Source organism: Cynocephalus volans, chromosome 9 (genome assembly GCF_027409185.1).
Source record: "Cynocephalus volans isolate mCynVol1 chromosome 9, mCynVol1.pri, whole genome shotgun sequence".
Lineage (NCBI taxonomy): Eukaryota > Metazoa > Chordata > Mammalia > Dermoptera > Cynocephalidae > Cynocephalus > Cynocephalus volans.
The window spans coordinates 21,311,036-21,326,721 of record NC_084468.1 but is presented as its reverse complement, the minus strand read 5'-3'; the positions used below and the strand labels follow the sequence as shown (position 1 = coordinate 21,326,721).

At 33.0% G+C, this 15,686-nt stretch overlaps 1 protein-coding gene across 1 annotated transcript in view; it reads left to right on the top strand.

Annotated features, from left to right (window-relative positions):
• DHX15 (DEAH-box helicase 15) overlaps window positions 1–15,417 on the top strand; it is a 49,360-nt gene extending 33,943 nt beyond the window's left edge. Inside the window, exons 7-14 of the mRNA XM_063108014.1 lie at window positions 1,456–1,542; window positions 2,535–2,684; window positions 3,034–3,142; window positions 3,686–3,877; window positions 6,766–6,888; window positions 11,182–11,372; window positions 13,479–13,648; window positions 14,851–15,417. Of these exons, the coding sequence (XP_062964084.1) occupies window positions 1,456–1,542; window positions 2,535–2,684; window positions 3,034–3,142; window positions 3,686–3,877; window positions 6,766–6,888; window positions 11,182–11,372; window positions 13,479–13,648; window positions 14,851–14,968 (1,140 nt within the window). The 3' untranslated portion in view covers window positions 14,969–15,417. The remainder of the gene's footprint in view (window positions 1–1,455; window positions 1,543–2,534; window positions 2,685–3,033; window positions 3,143–3,685; window positions 3,878–6,765; window positions 6,889–11,181; window positions 11,373–13,478; window positions 13,649–14,850) is intronic.
• Window positions 15,418–15,686: the final 269 nt, after the last annotated feature.

The window sequence follows — 15,686 nt, the reverse complement described above, 5'->3', positions numbered from 1 at the left end:
CCTTTCAACTGCCCAAGGAAAAAGGAAGCATTTTGGGTTTTGATATGTAAATGATTCCGAAATTTCCTGTTAGATTCCTAGTGGGTTTTTTAACCTCCATGGTTTTCTGCTAATATTTGGGAGTTTTCTGCTAATATTTTGGGAAGTCTCCCACTCAGTAAGTATGAAATCAGAAAATGAAGCAATGTTATTTTTAAGTAAAATAGTTGTGAAACAAAAGCCTATAAGTTTTTAAGCCGTTTGGCTTACAAAATTAAATATTTTTTTAAATCTAAAAATAAAAGGGCTTATACTTATCGCTATTTTTTTTAATGAGCATTTTATAGGCATTCTTACCCACATGCTCTTGTTTTTTGTTGCTAGTGCTCTTCCCTTCTTTCTTGTGAGTAGATATCACACCTTCCCTTCAAGGACTGTCCTAAATGCTATTTCTCAGTAAAGCCTTCCTTGTCTTTGCTATGGAGATAAACACTTTTTAAATCTCACAGTGCATGTTTGGTGTCATTTACCCTTTCTATCCATGTCTAATCTTTCCTTACAAACTAAAAGTTGTAAGAGCAGACTCTATCTGATTCATCTTCTATGTCAACTGCTTGCAATATACAAGCATCTCCAGTGTAATGTCAATAGTCTGTACCTGGAAATCAGATGTTCTAGGTAAAAATACTAATGAGGAATACCCTTTTCCTGTTGCTATAAAAGGAAAAAGTTACACATAATGTGTCATTACCAAGTCCCCAACCAATTTCCTAAAACATATCTAAAATATAGAAAAAATAACAAAAATAGGCTCTCATATTAGTATGTAAATACTTTAAGCATTATTCCCTGTAAACAAAAAATTGATGTTTCCTAACAGTTGTTTTATATGAAGTAACATATTATATGTCTTTCCTTTGAGACTGTACACATTCCAAAACATGTACATTTGATTCTGATCCGCCAGTTCTTACTGGATTGTAACTTGAGTTTTTTTCCCATGTGCCATTTTGTTTATAATGTTGCATTGAGTTTTGGTAATATAAATATGAAGTTTTTCTTTGTAAATATTTTCTGAAAATATTGAAAGATGTGTGTCAAATTTGGATATTAATTAAAGGTGGTTCAGTCAGTGAGACATGCTTGTATGTATAGTAAGGTATGCTTGTATTGCTTTATCAATATTTTCCTTTTGGTGCTATTCTATTTGACTAATCAGAATGTAATATAGTTTAGTGATAACCTGAAATCATAACTTTAGAAAAGGAAATTACTTTTGTGAGCTAAATGAAATTTTGAATTCTTAAATTTTGACTTTGTCTTTTTAGAGCATTGGTCATTACAGTTCAAATCTTATTTCTAGTTTATTCACTGGCTTGAAATTCCTTGTGTTAGTGAAAGTTAGCGGTTAATCTTACCATCATGTTAATTTTACATTGGTGTATAATACCATTTACATACTGTATTTCTTAACAGGTAGTTGTGTCAACTAACATTGCAGAGACATCTTTGACAATAGATGGTGTGGTGTTTGTGATTGATCCTGGATTTGCGAAACAAAAGGTACGTATTTTAGTGCTGTAGTTAGATACCTTATACATTAGTGTTAGCTTAACAGTATATTACAGCCCATTCATTTAGTGGCTCAATTTTACTTTTTAGAATCATTTTCCTGTTTTCTTTTGTTTTATTTTCAGATTTCTGCCATATGCACCCTTCTTGTACTAGCTGGCTCTCAGAAATTTAAGGCAGTATTTAATGTGTAGGCCTAGGTTTATTTTCTTTGCAGGTTGCTTTGGTTTCTTTGTTTCAATGTAGTGATGGTGGGTGTTTTGGCTTGTATATTCACTTAAAGAGTATGGAGGTAAGTAATAAAAGGACAGGATTACCATCCCTGCTGATAACTCACTTATCCAACATTAGAGTTCCTGCTTTGTACTAGGTACATATTTCGAAAAAGTTATTATGTTACTCCTCTAGTTTAACAGTAAATACCAAGCACTTTTGCCAAATGAAATGACTTCTCAATAGATACTCTATTTTTATTTTTTAAACATCTTTTGGATGAATTGATTGTGTTTTCTAGTTATATCATGTTATGGGAAATTTTCTCACTAAACCGAAAGCACATAACAGACTTTTTATGGACTGAGTTCAAATTGTTTTTCTTGATGTCCACTCTGAACATCAAGTTGAAATTGCAGGTTTCTTTTTAGGTAAAATCCTTCACCATCTAGCATGTAAAAAGCAAGACACAAGGTAAATCTGGTAGAACTGAAATTAACTTAAATTAAGAATAAAGGTTATGCAAGCCATTTGTGTGTTAGATAAGAGTCTTTTTGTGTTAGCTTGAGTCTTTCAAAGTGTTGGAATGACAATGAATGAAAGTTGTGGCATGGGATGACAACTTCTCTTATTATGGCAGCATGATATATAGTGGTCATCAGCACTACTTTATTTTGTGATTGACTATGGGCTTTGGGTACTTCTGTTGGATCACAGTTTTGTGTTTAACTGAAGAAAGAATCATTTTTATGTTATTTTTATTCCAATAGGTATATAATCCTCGAATCAGAGTTGAGTCCCTTTTAGTGACAGCTATTAGTAAAGCTTCAGCTCAACAAAGGGCTGGTCGAGCTGGACGTACCAGGCCTGGGAAATGCTTCAGACTTTACACAGAGAAAGCTTATAAAACAGAAATGCAGGTAAGGGGTATTGCCGTATCCTTCCTGTGCATTTGGAAGGTTAAGTTGAATTTGTTACCAGAAGAAAATTGCATTGTTTACTTCATCTTGATTTTTAGGACCCATTAATCTCCTTAGTTTTTCCCTGACATTTATAGTATAATCTACCAATATAACTCTTGAGTTGAGGAAAGTGTCTGATTTCTCTCTAGTCTAGTGCACAAGTATTTTTCTCTTCTGAGACAGTGGTGGAGAAGCAATGGAAAGTAAATAGCAGAGGAGGCAAGAAATAGTTATGTTTTGTTTTCTGGATCAAGAGAAGATTAAGGAATGTTTAACATAACAAATACATGTTTTTGTTTTTTGCTAGGATAACACCTATCCTGAGATTTTGCGTTCTAATTTAGGATCAGTTGTGTTACAATTGAAGAAACTTGGTATTGATGATTTAGTGCATTTTGATTTTATGGATCCACCAGGTATGACCTACCAAAGCACATTTTGTCACATCTTCTAACCAAAATTGACGGTTACTATTTCTGTGTATCCTATTCAGCATATGTATTAAATACATATTACTCTTTTTCCAGTATGCACCAAAATAAGTCTTATATGATAGTGTTAAAACTAAAAAGGATGACAATTACACCAGCAAATACTTTTTCTTTTTTTTTTTCCCCTTCAGAAGTTATTCTGGGAATTCAGGTTAATTGAATTATTCTCTGGGCATGAAAATGTGAGAATTAAATTTTATAATTTTTCTTTGGGGAAAAATAGTTTGCTAAACATTGATAAATTAACACTTAATATATTTAGGAAGAAGACAATTTTAACTACAGGGAAGTTTTTCAATTTTGTATGATTCATTGTTTCCTGGATTTGTATAATTGAATTTGATGACAATTTGAGTTGAGTTTGGTTCACTGTAGAATGAAAAATGAGATTGCTTGTAATAGTTTGTACTTTGTCACATTTTTGCTTGCTTAAGGCAACTTGTCTAATAGATTTCCTTTTCCCCCTAGCTCCTGAAACTTTGATGAGAGCCCTAGAACTTTTGAATTATCTGGCTGCTTTAAATGATGATGGAGATTTGACAGAATTGGGATCCATGATGGCAGAGTTTCCTCTAGATCCACAGCTCGCTAAAATGGTTATTGCAAGTTGTGACTACAACTGTTCTAATGAGGTCCTATCTATTACTGCTATGTTGTCAGGTAATAGAGGGAAAGGAACTAAAAAAACCCCAGCTCTTCAAAGTTTGGGTGGACTTCACTTTTGTTTCCGTTTTTTAATATTTAGTATGATAGCAGATTTTATAGATGGTTTTAAGGAACTCATTTTGTTTCCTAAATACCTTGTAAATAGCTTCATAATGACATAGTATTCACACAAGTAAAGAAAGTTATTGTGCACGAAGCATAGTAAAATATAGGCTCTCTTGAGTGCAAATAAAAATTGCAATAAATAAGTGAGCATAATTGTAACTGAATTCTTTGGTAGGTTCAGGAAAAAGCTGTTTTTGCAGTTTATTGCTGAAAATACAAGAACTTTGTTCTAGTACTTGGCATTTTTTAAGTGAGCCTATACTTTAAAGTTGAGCCTCTTCTACATGTATAACATATGTATTCCAGTGGCAGTCAAAAAAACATAAATTGCAAACTTAGTATCAAATAAATAGAAGTAGTAATGTATAATTTTAGGCTTAAAATCTAATTTTATAATGGTTTTCTTTTACAATGGCAGAAGAACATTGGGTAAAAGAAATGTACCTAATAGAAATTGCTAATTTTTGAAAATTGGAACAGTAAGCTGAGGAAATAGTGCTGTTTTTAGTAGCAATAAAACTTAGTTCACAAATGAATAGTAACTTGGAAATTAGATTTTCCAAAAAGGAGAAATATTGTTAACAGCAAATGAATGATGATTTTTATAGCTAAAAATAGAAAACAAGTTTTTACTGATTATCAAAATATTCTATGCTACTTGTTTCAGAACTGGGGAGAACTGACTTTCAATCACAGAGTGGTTTATTGGTCTTAATTACTTAATGCCACAAATAATTCAAAATCTTCTGTGGATGTAAAGAGTAAATTAAAATTTCTAAATATAAAATTATGGCTTAGTTTAGATGTGTGGTATATTCTAATGGTGTGAATTTTTTTTTATATAAGAATTAGCTAAAATGTTTTCTTGCAGAGTTATGATTGATCAGACTCAGAGCAGATGGGCAGGGCAGTATCGAATCATTTTAATTAAATTGTAGTCTCACTTGCGGAGGTGGTGGTAGGTTGTTGTCTGCCTTTCTTATATGTTGTTTTGTTAGATTCTCCCAGTTGTACTTCTCCCAAGAGTTTAGTTTTTAAGAGAAAGTGTGGAGCAAGAGTTAACAGATTATTTAAGTACTTATTTATCTGTTGTCAGCCCAGTTTTTATTCTCCAGATTCTCTTCTCGTAGTATGTGATTACCATTGTTGGAGTTTAGAATATTAGCCCTTTGAAGAATTTGTTATTGTGATGCAGTTGAAGTTTTCGAACTAACTACATTTCAGTCTTATTTGTGATAGGAGTTACTCAAAACATAGGACTTACTGGTGGTCGTTTTTAGCACACCAAGAGAATGAAGCATTTACATGCATCAGTTTTTAAACAGGCCGTTTGTTGGAAATGTGTTAAAAATAAGGGGTGAGGAAGAAGTCATGGAACAAAAACAGTTTGCTGAGCCTGTAATGCTTTGTTTGCCATTTTAATAGTTTCTGAAGTTTGGAGGTCCTGACATAAACAGTACAAATCAAGGGCCTTATGGAGTGCTGCTTATTCATTCCCACTTGACTTTGGTGGCTAGTTCACATTAACATTCACAGCTGTGAAGAGTTTCTGTACTTTTATGAATTACCTTGCTGCGGTTACGTTAAGCAAGACTTTTAATATTTACTGTGATCATTTTGTTGTCTCTATTTGGCTACTTTTGGCATCTTTTTAAAGGGGAAACTGTATGGGAAAGTAATTTGATAACTGTATTTGATTTCATTGTTGATTATTCCCATTATCTTCTATTTGAACTGATAATTTATGATTTTTTTCACCGACAAGTTTTTAAGAGATTTAAAAATGTGTTGAAAAAGTCCCAAACTGTTAAGTATTTTTATTTTCGTATTGCTTTTATGACTATGAAATTGCTGAAGTGAATTAAGGAAAGCTGTATTTCAAAAAATGTAGTGCACACTTTGTAATAACTTAAAGTTTTATGTGAATTAATATTGAGGCTCTAAACAAATAACTGGAGTTAAATATTTTGATTACCCTTGAAATAATGACTGTTTCAGACTAATTGTCAACATTTTAAATATTGGACTTTGCTTTTATATTGAAGTTTCAATTCAAATAAGTTTATTTTTAATCTTGGGACTTTATTTACTAATTCTTTTACTAAAATACTGGAACACTAGGCCGAATATCCCAGCCTTTTTGAATTTTCTTAATTCAAAGGCGGTTTAACCTTCCACCACTACTGCTATCATCAAAACTCAAGATTTCTTGGTATTTTTTATGTTCACATATGCTTCTGCTCACCGGTGCTAATAGTGATACCCACCAGTTGGTGATAGCCACAGAATTAGGGAAAAAATTCTAATAGAAATGTGGCAGTAGACTGATTGCAAAGTTTTTAGCTCTGTAGGGGGCCAGTATAGCTTCCTGACTTTTCACAGCCATTCAGTGGATGGTGTTTTGAAAAATTACAATTAGCTAAAAGGCTATTGACACCACAGTTCTGGTTATTGGTAGAGCTATCAGCACTGGTTTTTGAAATAAGCCGAGCTTTCTAGTATCTTGATGGCCTTCAGAATAGCTGTTTTGATGCCTACTTTTAGATCTAGTTAAAATAATCAGGTACTCTGTAGCTTTGAAACCCTCTTGTCTTACAGATGTGGTTAGGTGTTGATGTACCAAATCAAGGTAGTAAACAGTCCAAGATGCAGTTGGAGGCCATCCTGCCCTGCCCTATGCTCTGTGAACTGACCTAGCTAGGCCTTGTTCCTCTATCTGTGAATGCGTGACTCATCGATATGGGCGTTTGTGTTGGGCCCATACCAACCTTGTTTAGTCCCACAGTGTTTTGTTCGCCCCACGGAGGCCAAGAAAGCCGCAGATGAGGCCAAGATGAGATTTGCCCACATAGATGGAGATCATCTGACACTGCTGAATGTCTACCACGCTTTTAAACAAAGTAAGTGTAAATTAGATTGAAGGCACTCCTTTGTCTAAATGTCACTTGCAGCATGTAAGATGTTTCTTCATCTCACTTTAATTTATTATCTGTGACAACTTTACATTAGAAACCCAGAGGTACTTTAGAAAAACTCCTGACTAGCATTTAAAATACAAATTGCCAATCTTCTCCAAAGTTGTTTATGTTTATAATCAGGGGGAAAGCACCAGTTATAGAAAACTTTAAAAATACAGGGTGATAAAAATGAAAGACTTGTATAAAATTTACCAGTAACATATAAATTTTGATATACTTCCTTTTACTATTTTATTTCCATATAATTTATGTTTTTGTGAATAGATTTGTATTGTTTATACAATCATTATTCTAACATTTTTACTAATAAGGAGCTTTTTATATCTAAATAAAACTAACAATAGGAAAATTAGGCAACAAATGACAGTTCTCAGGCTACAAGTGGTCTGGAAACATAAGGGGTAAAATTCAACTCTGTTAGCCCAAGAGATGCATTATTATTGAGGTATCATTTCTGACGTATAAAATTGGCAAAGGTTAAAGAAAATTATTCCTTGGCTGTGTGGGAATGGGATTAGTGGAACAGTCATACACCAGGAACCTTAACAACTTTGTACACTTTGACCTAGAAATAATCTAGAAAGTTATCTTTCAGTATTCTGTGGATATGGGTGTGATTAAAGATTTTCATCCTATAATTATTTATGATAGTAAAAAAATAGGAATTTTTTCTAGTGGAAAGATGGTTCAGTAAGTTATGCTGTAGACACATGATGAAATACTGTTCTAGCTTTAAATCATGCTATCAGAGAATATTTAGTGACCTGAAAAACATTTACCAATTATTTGAAAATGAGGAAGCACAATAATCAAGTTATTGCTAGCTGCTCTGTTGAAATGTACCATTTACAAAAATTAAGTGAGAAGAATAAAAGAGAAAAATACAAAAATGTGTGTGGCAGAATCTGAAAAGGTTTGACTTCTGTGTATATCCGTAGGCCAACATAATGGATGATACATAATCAAATGACTGATAGCCCTACATCATCACCCTGTGTCAAAAATGTGGGGTTCTCAGTCACTCTTAAGTGTGTTTCTGCTAATGAGTAGTTTCCTAATTTATAAAGTTGATATTCAGATTTTGCTCCTCTTGTTTTATTTGTAACTCATTTTTATTATCTTAAGAATCCTATATACACTCCTACAATGTAGCCTATTGACTTTGGCACATCTCTGTAGGGGATGGCAATGAATTTATTCGTCTCAAGGTTCAGAAGTGCTGGAAGGCTGGTGTGTGGAACAGAGCATAGCACTTGAAGTGCTGCACATCTGTTTCTTACTCACAAACTCCCATATGAGTTGAACAGAATTGATGAATATTAGGGAGAGAAAGATGGAGCCTTTGCCTGCCCAGGTCTAAAAAATGAAGGGCAGAGATGGGACGTAAAGAAGTAGTTGAAAAACCAAGAGCTAAAGACCAGTATGTGATTTACTTCAGAACATTTATTTTGTCCATCTTGTGTCCAGGATACTGATAATACATAGTGTTAAAGATTTTATCCCTGATAGAATAGGTCAATTCAAGAAACCTATACTGGGTGACCAAGAATGTGATAACTGACCCAAGAGGGAAGGCCTTGAGAAGAAGCAGATTCACCTCCATTTTGCTTTTCGAAATCTCCCTTAGTATTATTATTAAGATATTGTTTTAAGTGATAATTAGAAGATTGCTGAAGAAGCAGCATGGTGTTTTACACTACTAGTCTCACAAGATGTTTTAAAGAATTTTTTAAAGTTAGGAGATTGTGTTATTTTGCCATTTAAGCGTTTGATAACTAAGCACAGCAGTATATTTGGATTTCATAATAGTACTTTGAAAATGACATTTAGGATAGATATATTTCAGAACTGTCTATTTTGATTTTAAATATAAATCTAATAGAGTAATACTTGAAATTAGAGGAATTTAATATTGAAAATGATAAAATTACTAAATAATTCTTGTTCTTTATGCACATATTTGATAGTTGGGAACTTTCTGTGAAGTACTAAACAGTAGACATCTACAGAAGACTTACCCGACCTCTTCTAAATAGGACCAGCAGTCAGAGGGAGTGGAATGAGTTAGAATGGTAGCATCCACTCACTAGATGAGTGATCCTTTTCTAATAAATGCTTCTCGACTGCCACAGGGGTGGTTTTTAGGACTTCTGTTCTATATAGGGACTTGACATTCTCTTTTAGTCAAAGGTAGAGGATTTAGCGTTAATCAGTGACTGCCACCTTTTCAAATAAGGAGAGCTCTTTAAAAAAAAATAAACTTTTCTAGATCCCCACACATTATTATTTGGATGTTTTATATCCATTTTTTGAATTTGAAATATCTTTATTCGTGTTTTTTAAATGATGGCATGTTATTAATTGAAACAGTAAGTATATTTGAAAAACACATTTCAGATATTAGTCAAGGTGTTTTTCATTAGAGTCAACGGTTGATTAGTAAAGCTAAAATGTCACCCTGATAAAATGTCATCTTAATATTATTTGTGTAAATAACACTTTTTAGAAACAAAACTTGGTTTTCAGTTATTTTGTAGCACCTGTGTTTGTATGAGAGAGAGAGAGGAAGGGAGGGTGAAGAGAAGAGAGATTTCACCCCAAACATCATACAAATGGTTTGGCTTTAGGTATTAAGTGTAGTTAAATGTATTGGTGATAAATGAAAAGCGAGAATTATCTTAATAAAATGTTCTCAGTTTTACATTTTATCCCTTCCATTTATCAAATTATTTCTCATAAGAGATACAGTAGGACCCTCAGATATTAGTTGTTTGTCTTGACAAATAACATTTAATTGCCATTTTGTTAAATTTCAGTGCCTGAATTCTAAAAATTGAGAACTTTTAAGGAGCTCCATTTCAGACCAGAATCTGCAAATCCACAACCTTTTTCAAAAGTCCTTTTTATCGTCTCAGTTTGGACATTTTCATTGCCTTTCAGCTTGTTACAGAGCATCAGCATAAGCAACATTACCTCTAAAGCATACTTTATCTCCTGAAGATATTCAGTGCTTGGTTTTAAATGTCAGTAACTTCAGATAGATGCCTTATATTTCTCATTTAGATGAGTTAATTAATGGATATTTCAACATGTTATATTCTTTAATTCAAAGATCTATTTCCTAGCCCCATCTCAGCCACTCTCATTTCTAAAATGGTGATGCATTTTCAAATGGATAAGAATTTATGTATTTGTTGTTTCTCTAAAAAGCATTGAGACAGAGTTGTACATTATAATTGTTAGAATCCTAGAACCAAGGAGAAAAGAATATGTGAAAGGTAAGCATATATCACAGTAGCAGAAAAAAGGTCAACATAGTTCTAAATTTTATGCTTTCCCCCCCCGCCCTTCCATTTCGCAATACACCTTAGTTTTATTTATCAAAAGGCCTCTGAAGTAAATGATACAGTTTTCTGTGCCTGTCTTTGGTCTTTGGGACATAAAGATGTCACTGTAAAAATTTTTTTCATGACACTACAATTTGAGCTTTAGATGAGCAACACTGGGTTAGTTGGAAGCTTATCAAGTATTCATCAGTAGAGAAATATTATCCTTTTGATAATACCTGGAATGAAATTACTCGATTGAAGTGCTTAGATACTAAGGCCTTGTTTATTAAATATGAGTGGAGGTTCCAGTCATCCTTGTAAACTTTATCACTTGTATTTCAAACCTTGCTTATAAATTGTTGAAAGGCACACGTCACAATAAAACTTTAGCCTCTTTAGGTTACTGGTGCTCTAGCTCAGGCATTTTAAAGAACCAATATACAGTAGTGATCTAAAGTTAATTTTTATGAGTTTTATGTCATAAAATTTATAATATAAAATGTCTTTATTCTAAGGCTATGTTTTCTGTGAAAATGAGCAAGATATGGCATTTTAACAAATTTCCCCAACCACTGCCTGTTAGATCTTCTATTGAAAACAACTAGGTAGATGTTAGTGGGTAAAATAATTGACTAAAAACAGTTCACTCAAAATCGTTGTTTTGGCATTCGATAGCCAAAAACAGTACTGTTTCTGATTTTGAACCATACTACAGATTTTTAGGAAACATATTAGCATTGCAATTCATTTAAAGAAAATGATGTGGGTAAATCCCCTTTCTGGTTTATTTAGCTTATTCTTTATAAGGATTTTCTTTTTTTAATTAGAATATATTCCTATGTAGATAATTCATGGTTCCCATTTTTCCCCCCCTCCAACTTTTTAGATCATGAATCGGTTCAGTGGTGTTATGACAACTTCATTAACTACAGGTCCCTGATGTCTGCAGACAATGTACGCCAGCAGCTATCACGAATTATGGACAGATTTAATTTGCCTCGTCGAAGTACTGACTTTACAAGCAGGGACTATTATATTAATATAAGAAAAGCTTTGGTTACTGGGTATTTCATGCAGGTATGTGAATAATACAGAAGTGCATAATTAAATGTTCACGTGATATTGTTTGATTTGTTAGTCCTTTGAATCCACTTAAATGCAAAAGTCAGTTTAAAAATGCCTGTAAGATTTATCTTTTTTTTTTGACCTGTATGAAAATTGATCTTACATGTTGTTACATCCTGTTTTCTTTGAATGAATTAATATACTAAGAAATTTTGTGTGTCTAATAAGTGACAAGTTAATGCACTAAATGGCAAAGTTAGTAGTTCAGTTATACAGGAATCATTTTTAGAATTACTTTTTAATTAATGGATCCTTTGTTATACCAAATGGATATATTGACCATTTTCAGGTGTGATTAGCACCTATTTCTTCAAGAATGTGAATCTCAACCCTGACTTTTGATAAATGTTTTAGTTTTCTGAATTGGAAATGTATTGTCATAACAGTATTAAAAGTAAGCAGTTGTCTCTGGATTCAGAAGTACGGTTCTCTTTCCTCTTTATCTAGAAACTAAGCACCCCAAAATTCAAATATTCAAGTAACTAGATGTTATTTACAGCCCTGAAGAGTGATTATTGGTATTTATGACTGAGACCTGTTGGCACTACAAAAAACAAAAACGTCTTGAGTTAAGCAATAAAAATGAAAAATAATTTAAAAGTTTTATTTACTTTAGCTTAAGTGTGCTATGTTGGAGGCTATAAGAAATGAAGTAAAACTTGTCAGGTAAATAATGTGAACATTTATCTTAAGGAGTTTAAAACAAATTATGTTTGAAAAAACTGAGGAAAACTTTCTGGTGATAAAACAAAAAAACAACAGTCCATTACTTAGCATGGGATTGATTTTGGTTATCTCTTCTCTCTCCCGCTTGTTTGTTTATATTGTTTTTGGCTCTGTCTATTTAAGCAAGATGTTGCTGGTCTTAAGGCCGAATGAGCTCAATAGATAGGTTGTGAACTTAAAGGCGCTCAGTTTGAGTCAAAAATCAACGATTATCTGTGAGGTGTCTGTACTTGAATCAGTGTAACAGTAAGAATGTTTATTGTGGCATCTTATTACAAGATTTTATGCTTATTAGAGTTAGGTATGAAAATTATTTCTCCAGATCCTTAACAACATTTGCAGTATTTATTTTTAATATGTACTAGCTCATTTTTGACATGTTCTTAAATTTGCTTTTAATAATCAAAAAAGACCCACAGGGCCATATTTAAACATTATAGCTTCCTAATTCTCTCTTTAGGTTAAACTTTGTTAGAAACAGCATATAGTATATAGGAACTGGCACCTAGTAGGTGCTTAGTAAATATTTATTGAATGAAATTGAGTTCATTTTCTATTCTTTACGCATGTTCTTTATGCACAGAGTTGTAGAATTAGAAAAGGCAGATTGTCATGTTTCATTATTTGTTAATTAAATATTAGATATGTGTCACCAAGGTGTTTGATTATCAAAAGAAATACAGGAAAGACACACATGTAACTTCTTTTTCTTTTTTTAAATCATTCTCTCTTTAGGTTAACATTTTCTTCTCACTCCATTTTGCTCTCTTTAGTTTTCTGTCTTAGACATGAATCTTCTGGTAATTGTTCACCTACTCCATAGTTGGCACCCAGTGCTCAAGATCCTTTCCTAGATAGTCTAAGGCAGAAATGACTAGATAGTAAATACTAGGCTCTGTGAACCCATTAGGTCCCTGTCATAACTACTCAACTCTGCCTGCCCCTGTAGCATGACAGCAACCATAGACGATGGTTGTGCCTGTGTTCCAATAAAACTCTACTTATGAACACTGAAATTTCATGCTTTGCAAAATTTTTTTCTTTTGATTCCCGCTCCCCCCCTTCCAATTGTTACAAGATATATAAACCATTCTTAGCCCACAGGCTTTACACATAAAGGCCTTGAGTTGGATTTGGCCTACAGGCTGAAGTTTGCTTTTCCTGCTTTTATCAAGGCAGTGATAAATAAGTATAACCATAGAACAAAAAACAAAGTGAGGCCTGCCTGTTCCTAATTATATAGGTAGTTTTGCACTGTCCATCTTCCCCTCCTTTTTTTTTGGAAATAGTACACCAGAAGCATTGTATTAATTTACTGGGTTTTGGTTTCAGGTGGCGCATTTAGAACGAACAGGGCATTACTTAACTGTGAAAGATAACCAGGTGGTTCAGTTACATCCTTCTACTGTTCTTGACCACAAGCCTGAATGGGTGCTTTATAATGAGTTTGTGCTAACAACAAAGAATTACATCCGGACGTGTACGGATATCAAGCCAGAATGGTAAGTACATCTTTTGTTCTGTTAGATTTTGTTAGTATTTTGCAGAATGTTGCTCTGTTGCAGGAATCATGGCCTTCCATTCCCTCATTGGGGGACTTCATTTTCTTCTTAGCTGAGCATTTATATTCAGAGTGTAGGTAGAAAGAATTGACCTGATGGTATGGTTGATAGCCCACAATCTTTCCTTGGATAAGAGGACAGTGGGATTGTTGGTATGGGCAGGATTTGGTGCAGAATATAAAAGTTACTGTTGAATAGCATCAAGAGTTTCTTTGGAGCTATTTTGCTGTTTTGATTAACTCAGTTCAGTACTGTTCCCTGGTTCCAGTTTTAGTCTTTTTAAATATTTTTTATTTGTCCCATTACAACTAGCTCTCAGTTATTTATTATTTATGTATTGGTATTTTAGGAGTTATGCAAACATAAAAATTACAGCTCTTTATATCTTAGTATATTTGCTTTTACAAAATGTAATTACAACTCACTGTTTTATTTTAGGCAAAATAACCCCCACCCCTGTGGTTTTTGTTTTGTTTATTTTTATTTATTTTTGCCAGAACACGTTCTGTAACTTAGGGGAAATGTCAGCTAAGAGTGGTGGGACTGAAAGCACTTATTTTAGGTTGTGTCACTTACTATTTATTGTGCAGCTTCTTTTGTATGGCTTTTGACACTTAAATTGTGTCAACATTACCATTTTATCTTAAATGCTTTATTGAGAAGAAATTGTATGGCTAAACTCTGAAAGATTTCAGTCAAATGTGTTTTTTGGAGTGTAGAGTTACATTTATAGTTATTAAAACATTGAAAATGAGAAGATCCAATCATTTGAATACCAAGATATTTCTTGTATAGAACCTGTATTGTTAGTATAACCTTGGGGGAGGCAGGTCAAAATAGTGTCCTAGAATAAGGAAAGCAGTGATTTTTTGTTATTGTCTTTATATTAATGTAAAGAAAGCATTTAAAAAAGAACGTATCTTGAGGTTTTTTGTTTTTAATTTGTTGAGTCCAACTTTAGAAAATATACATTTTATTAAAATATTAAGCACATTTCTAAAAGTGGTATTTGTATTTTTATCATTGATTTAGATAAGATTTGCCTTTTGTTCAGTATGTTAATGAGTGATGCCTATCCTGTTAGCAATTCCAGTACTTTAATTAGATGTTAATTTGGTGATTTTTTCCCCTATTCTGGACAGGTTGGTGAAAATTGCCCCTCAATATTATGACATGAGCAATTTCCCACAGTGTGAAGCAAAGAGACAGTTGGATCGCATCATTGCCAAACTTCAATCCAAGGAATATTCACAGTACTGAATTCAGTGCTTAGAACTGAAGTTATTCAGAGGACAGCTTTAAAAGATGAATGAACTCAAAAGTTCAAGTTGTGCTCTTCACGTTGGTTCAATAATGGCCTTTATTTGAAAGCTTTTTAATTTTTCTTTACAGTAAATATTCCATTCTGATTTCATAAATTAAACATTTATGCCTCCTTTTTGTGTTGACACTGTAGTTCATACTGGAAAAGTCGATCAATGTTTTGCAGTTTATTGAAAGTAGTTCTATATATAACAATGTTATAAGCATTTTTTTAGAAATGGTTGAAAATGCTTCTAAAATGTGATTATCGACCATGGTATGCATGATCGTTGTAATTGTTGACATTCCTTTTAGAAGTTGTGAAATGTTACAACTTGTGCTTATGTAGACACAATCTTCTGTCTCAGTACAGAGGCACTGACTTCAATAAAGTCTATTTATACTAATATTGGCCAAAGCCCTTTGGTATCTTTGTTCTAATGTCTAACTAAGTATTGCTTCTTCTCTTCCCAAGTGTGGGCCTTTTTCTTTTTTTATTATAATTATACTATTATTACATATTTAGTGGCTCTCAACAAGGAGTACTCCTCAGATAAAGTAGTCATTAAAGTAGTATTTTTAAGAGCATAGCTTAGCACTTTGTTAATCAGGATTTGATCTAATGGAAGAAAGTGTGTAGTATTAATTTGAAATTGGATCCCAAAAGAATAATGAA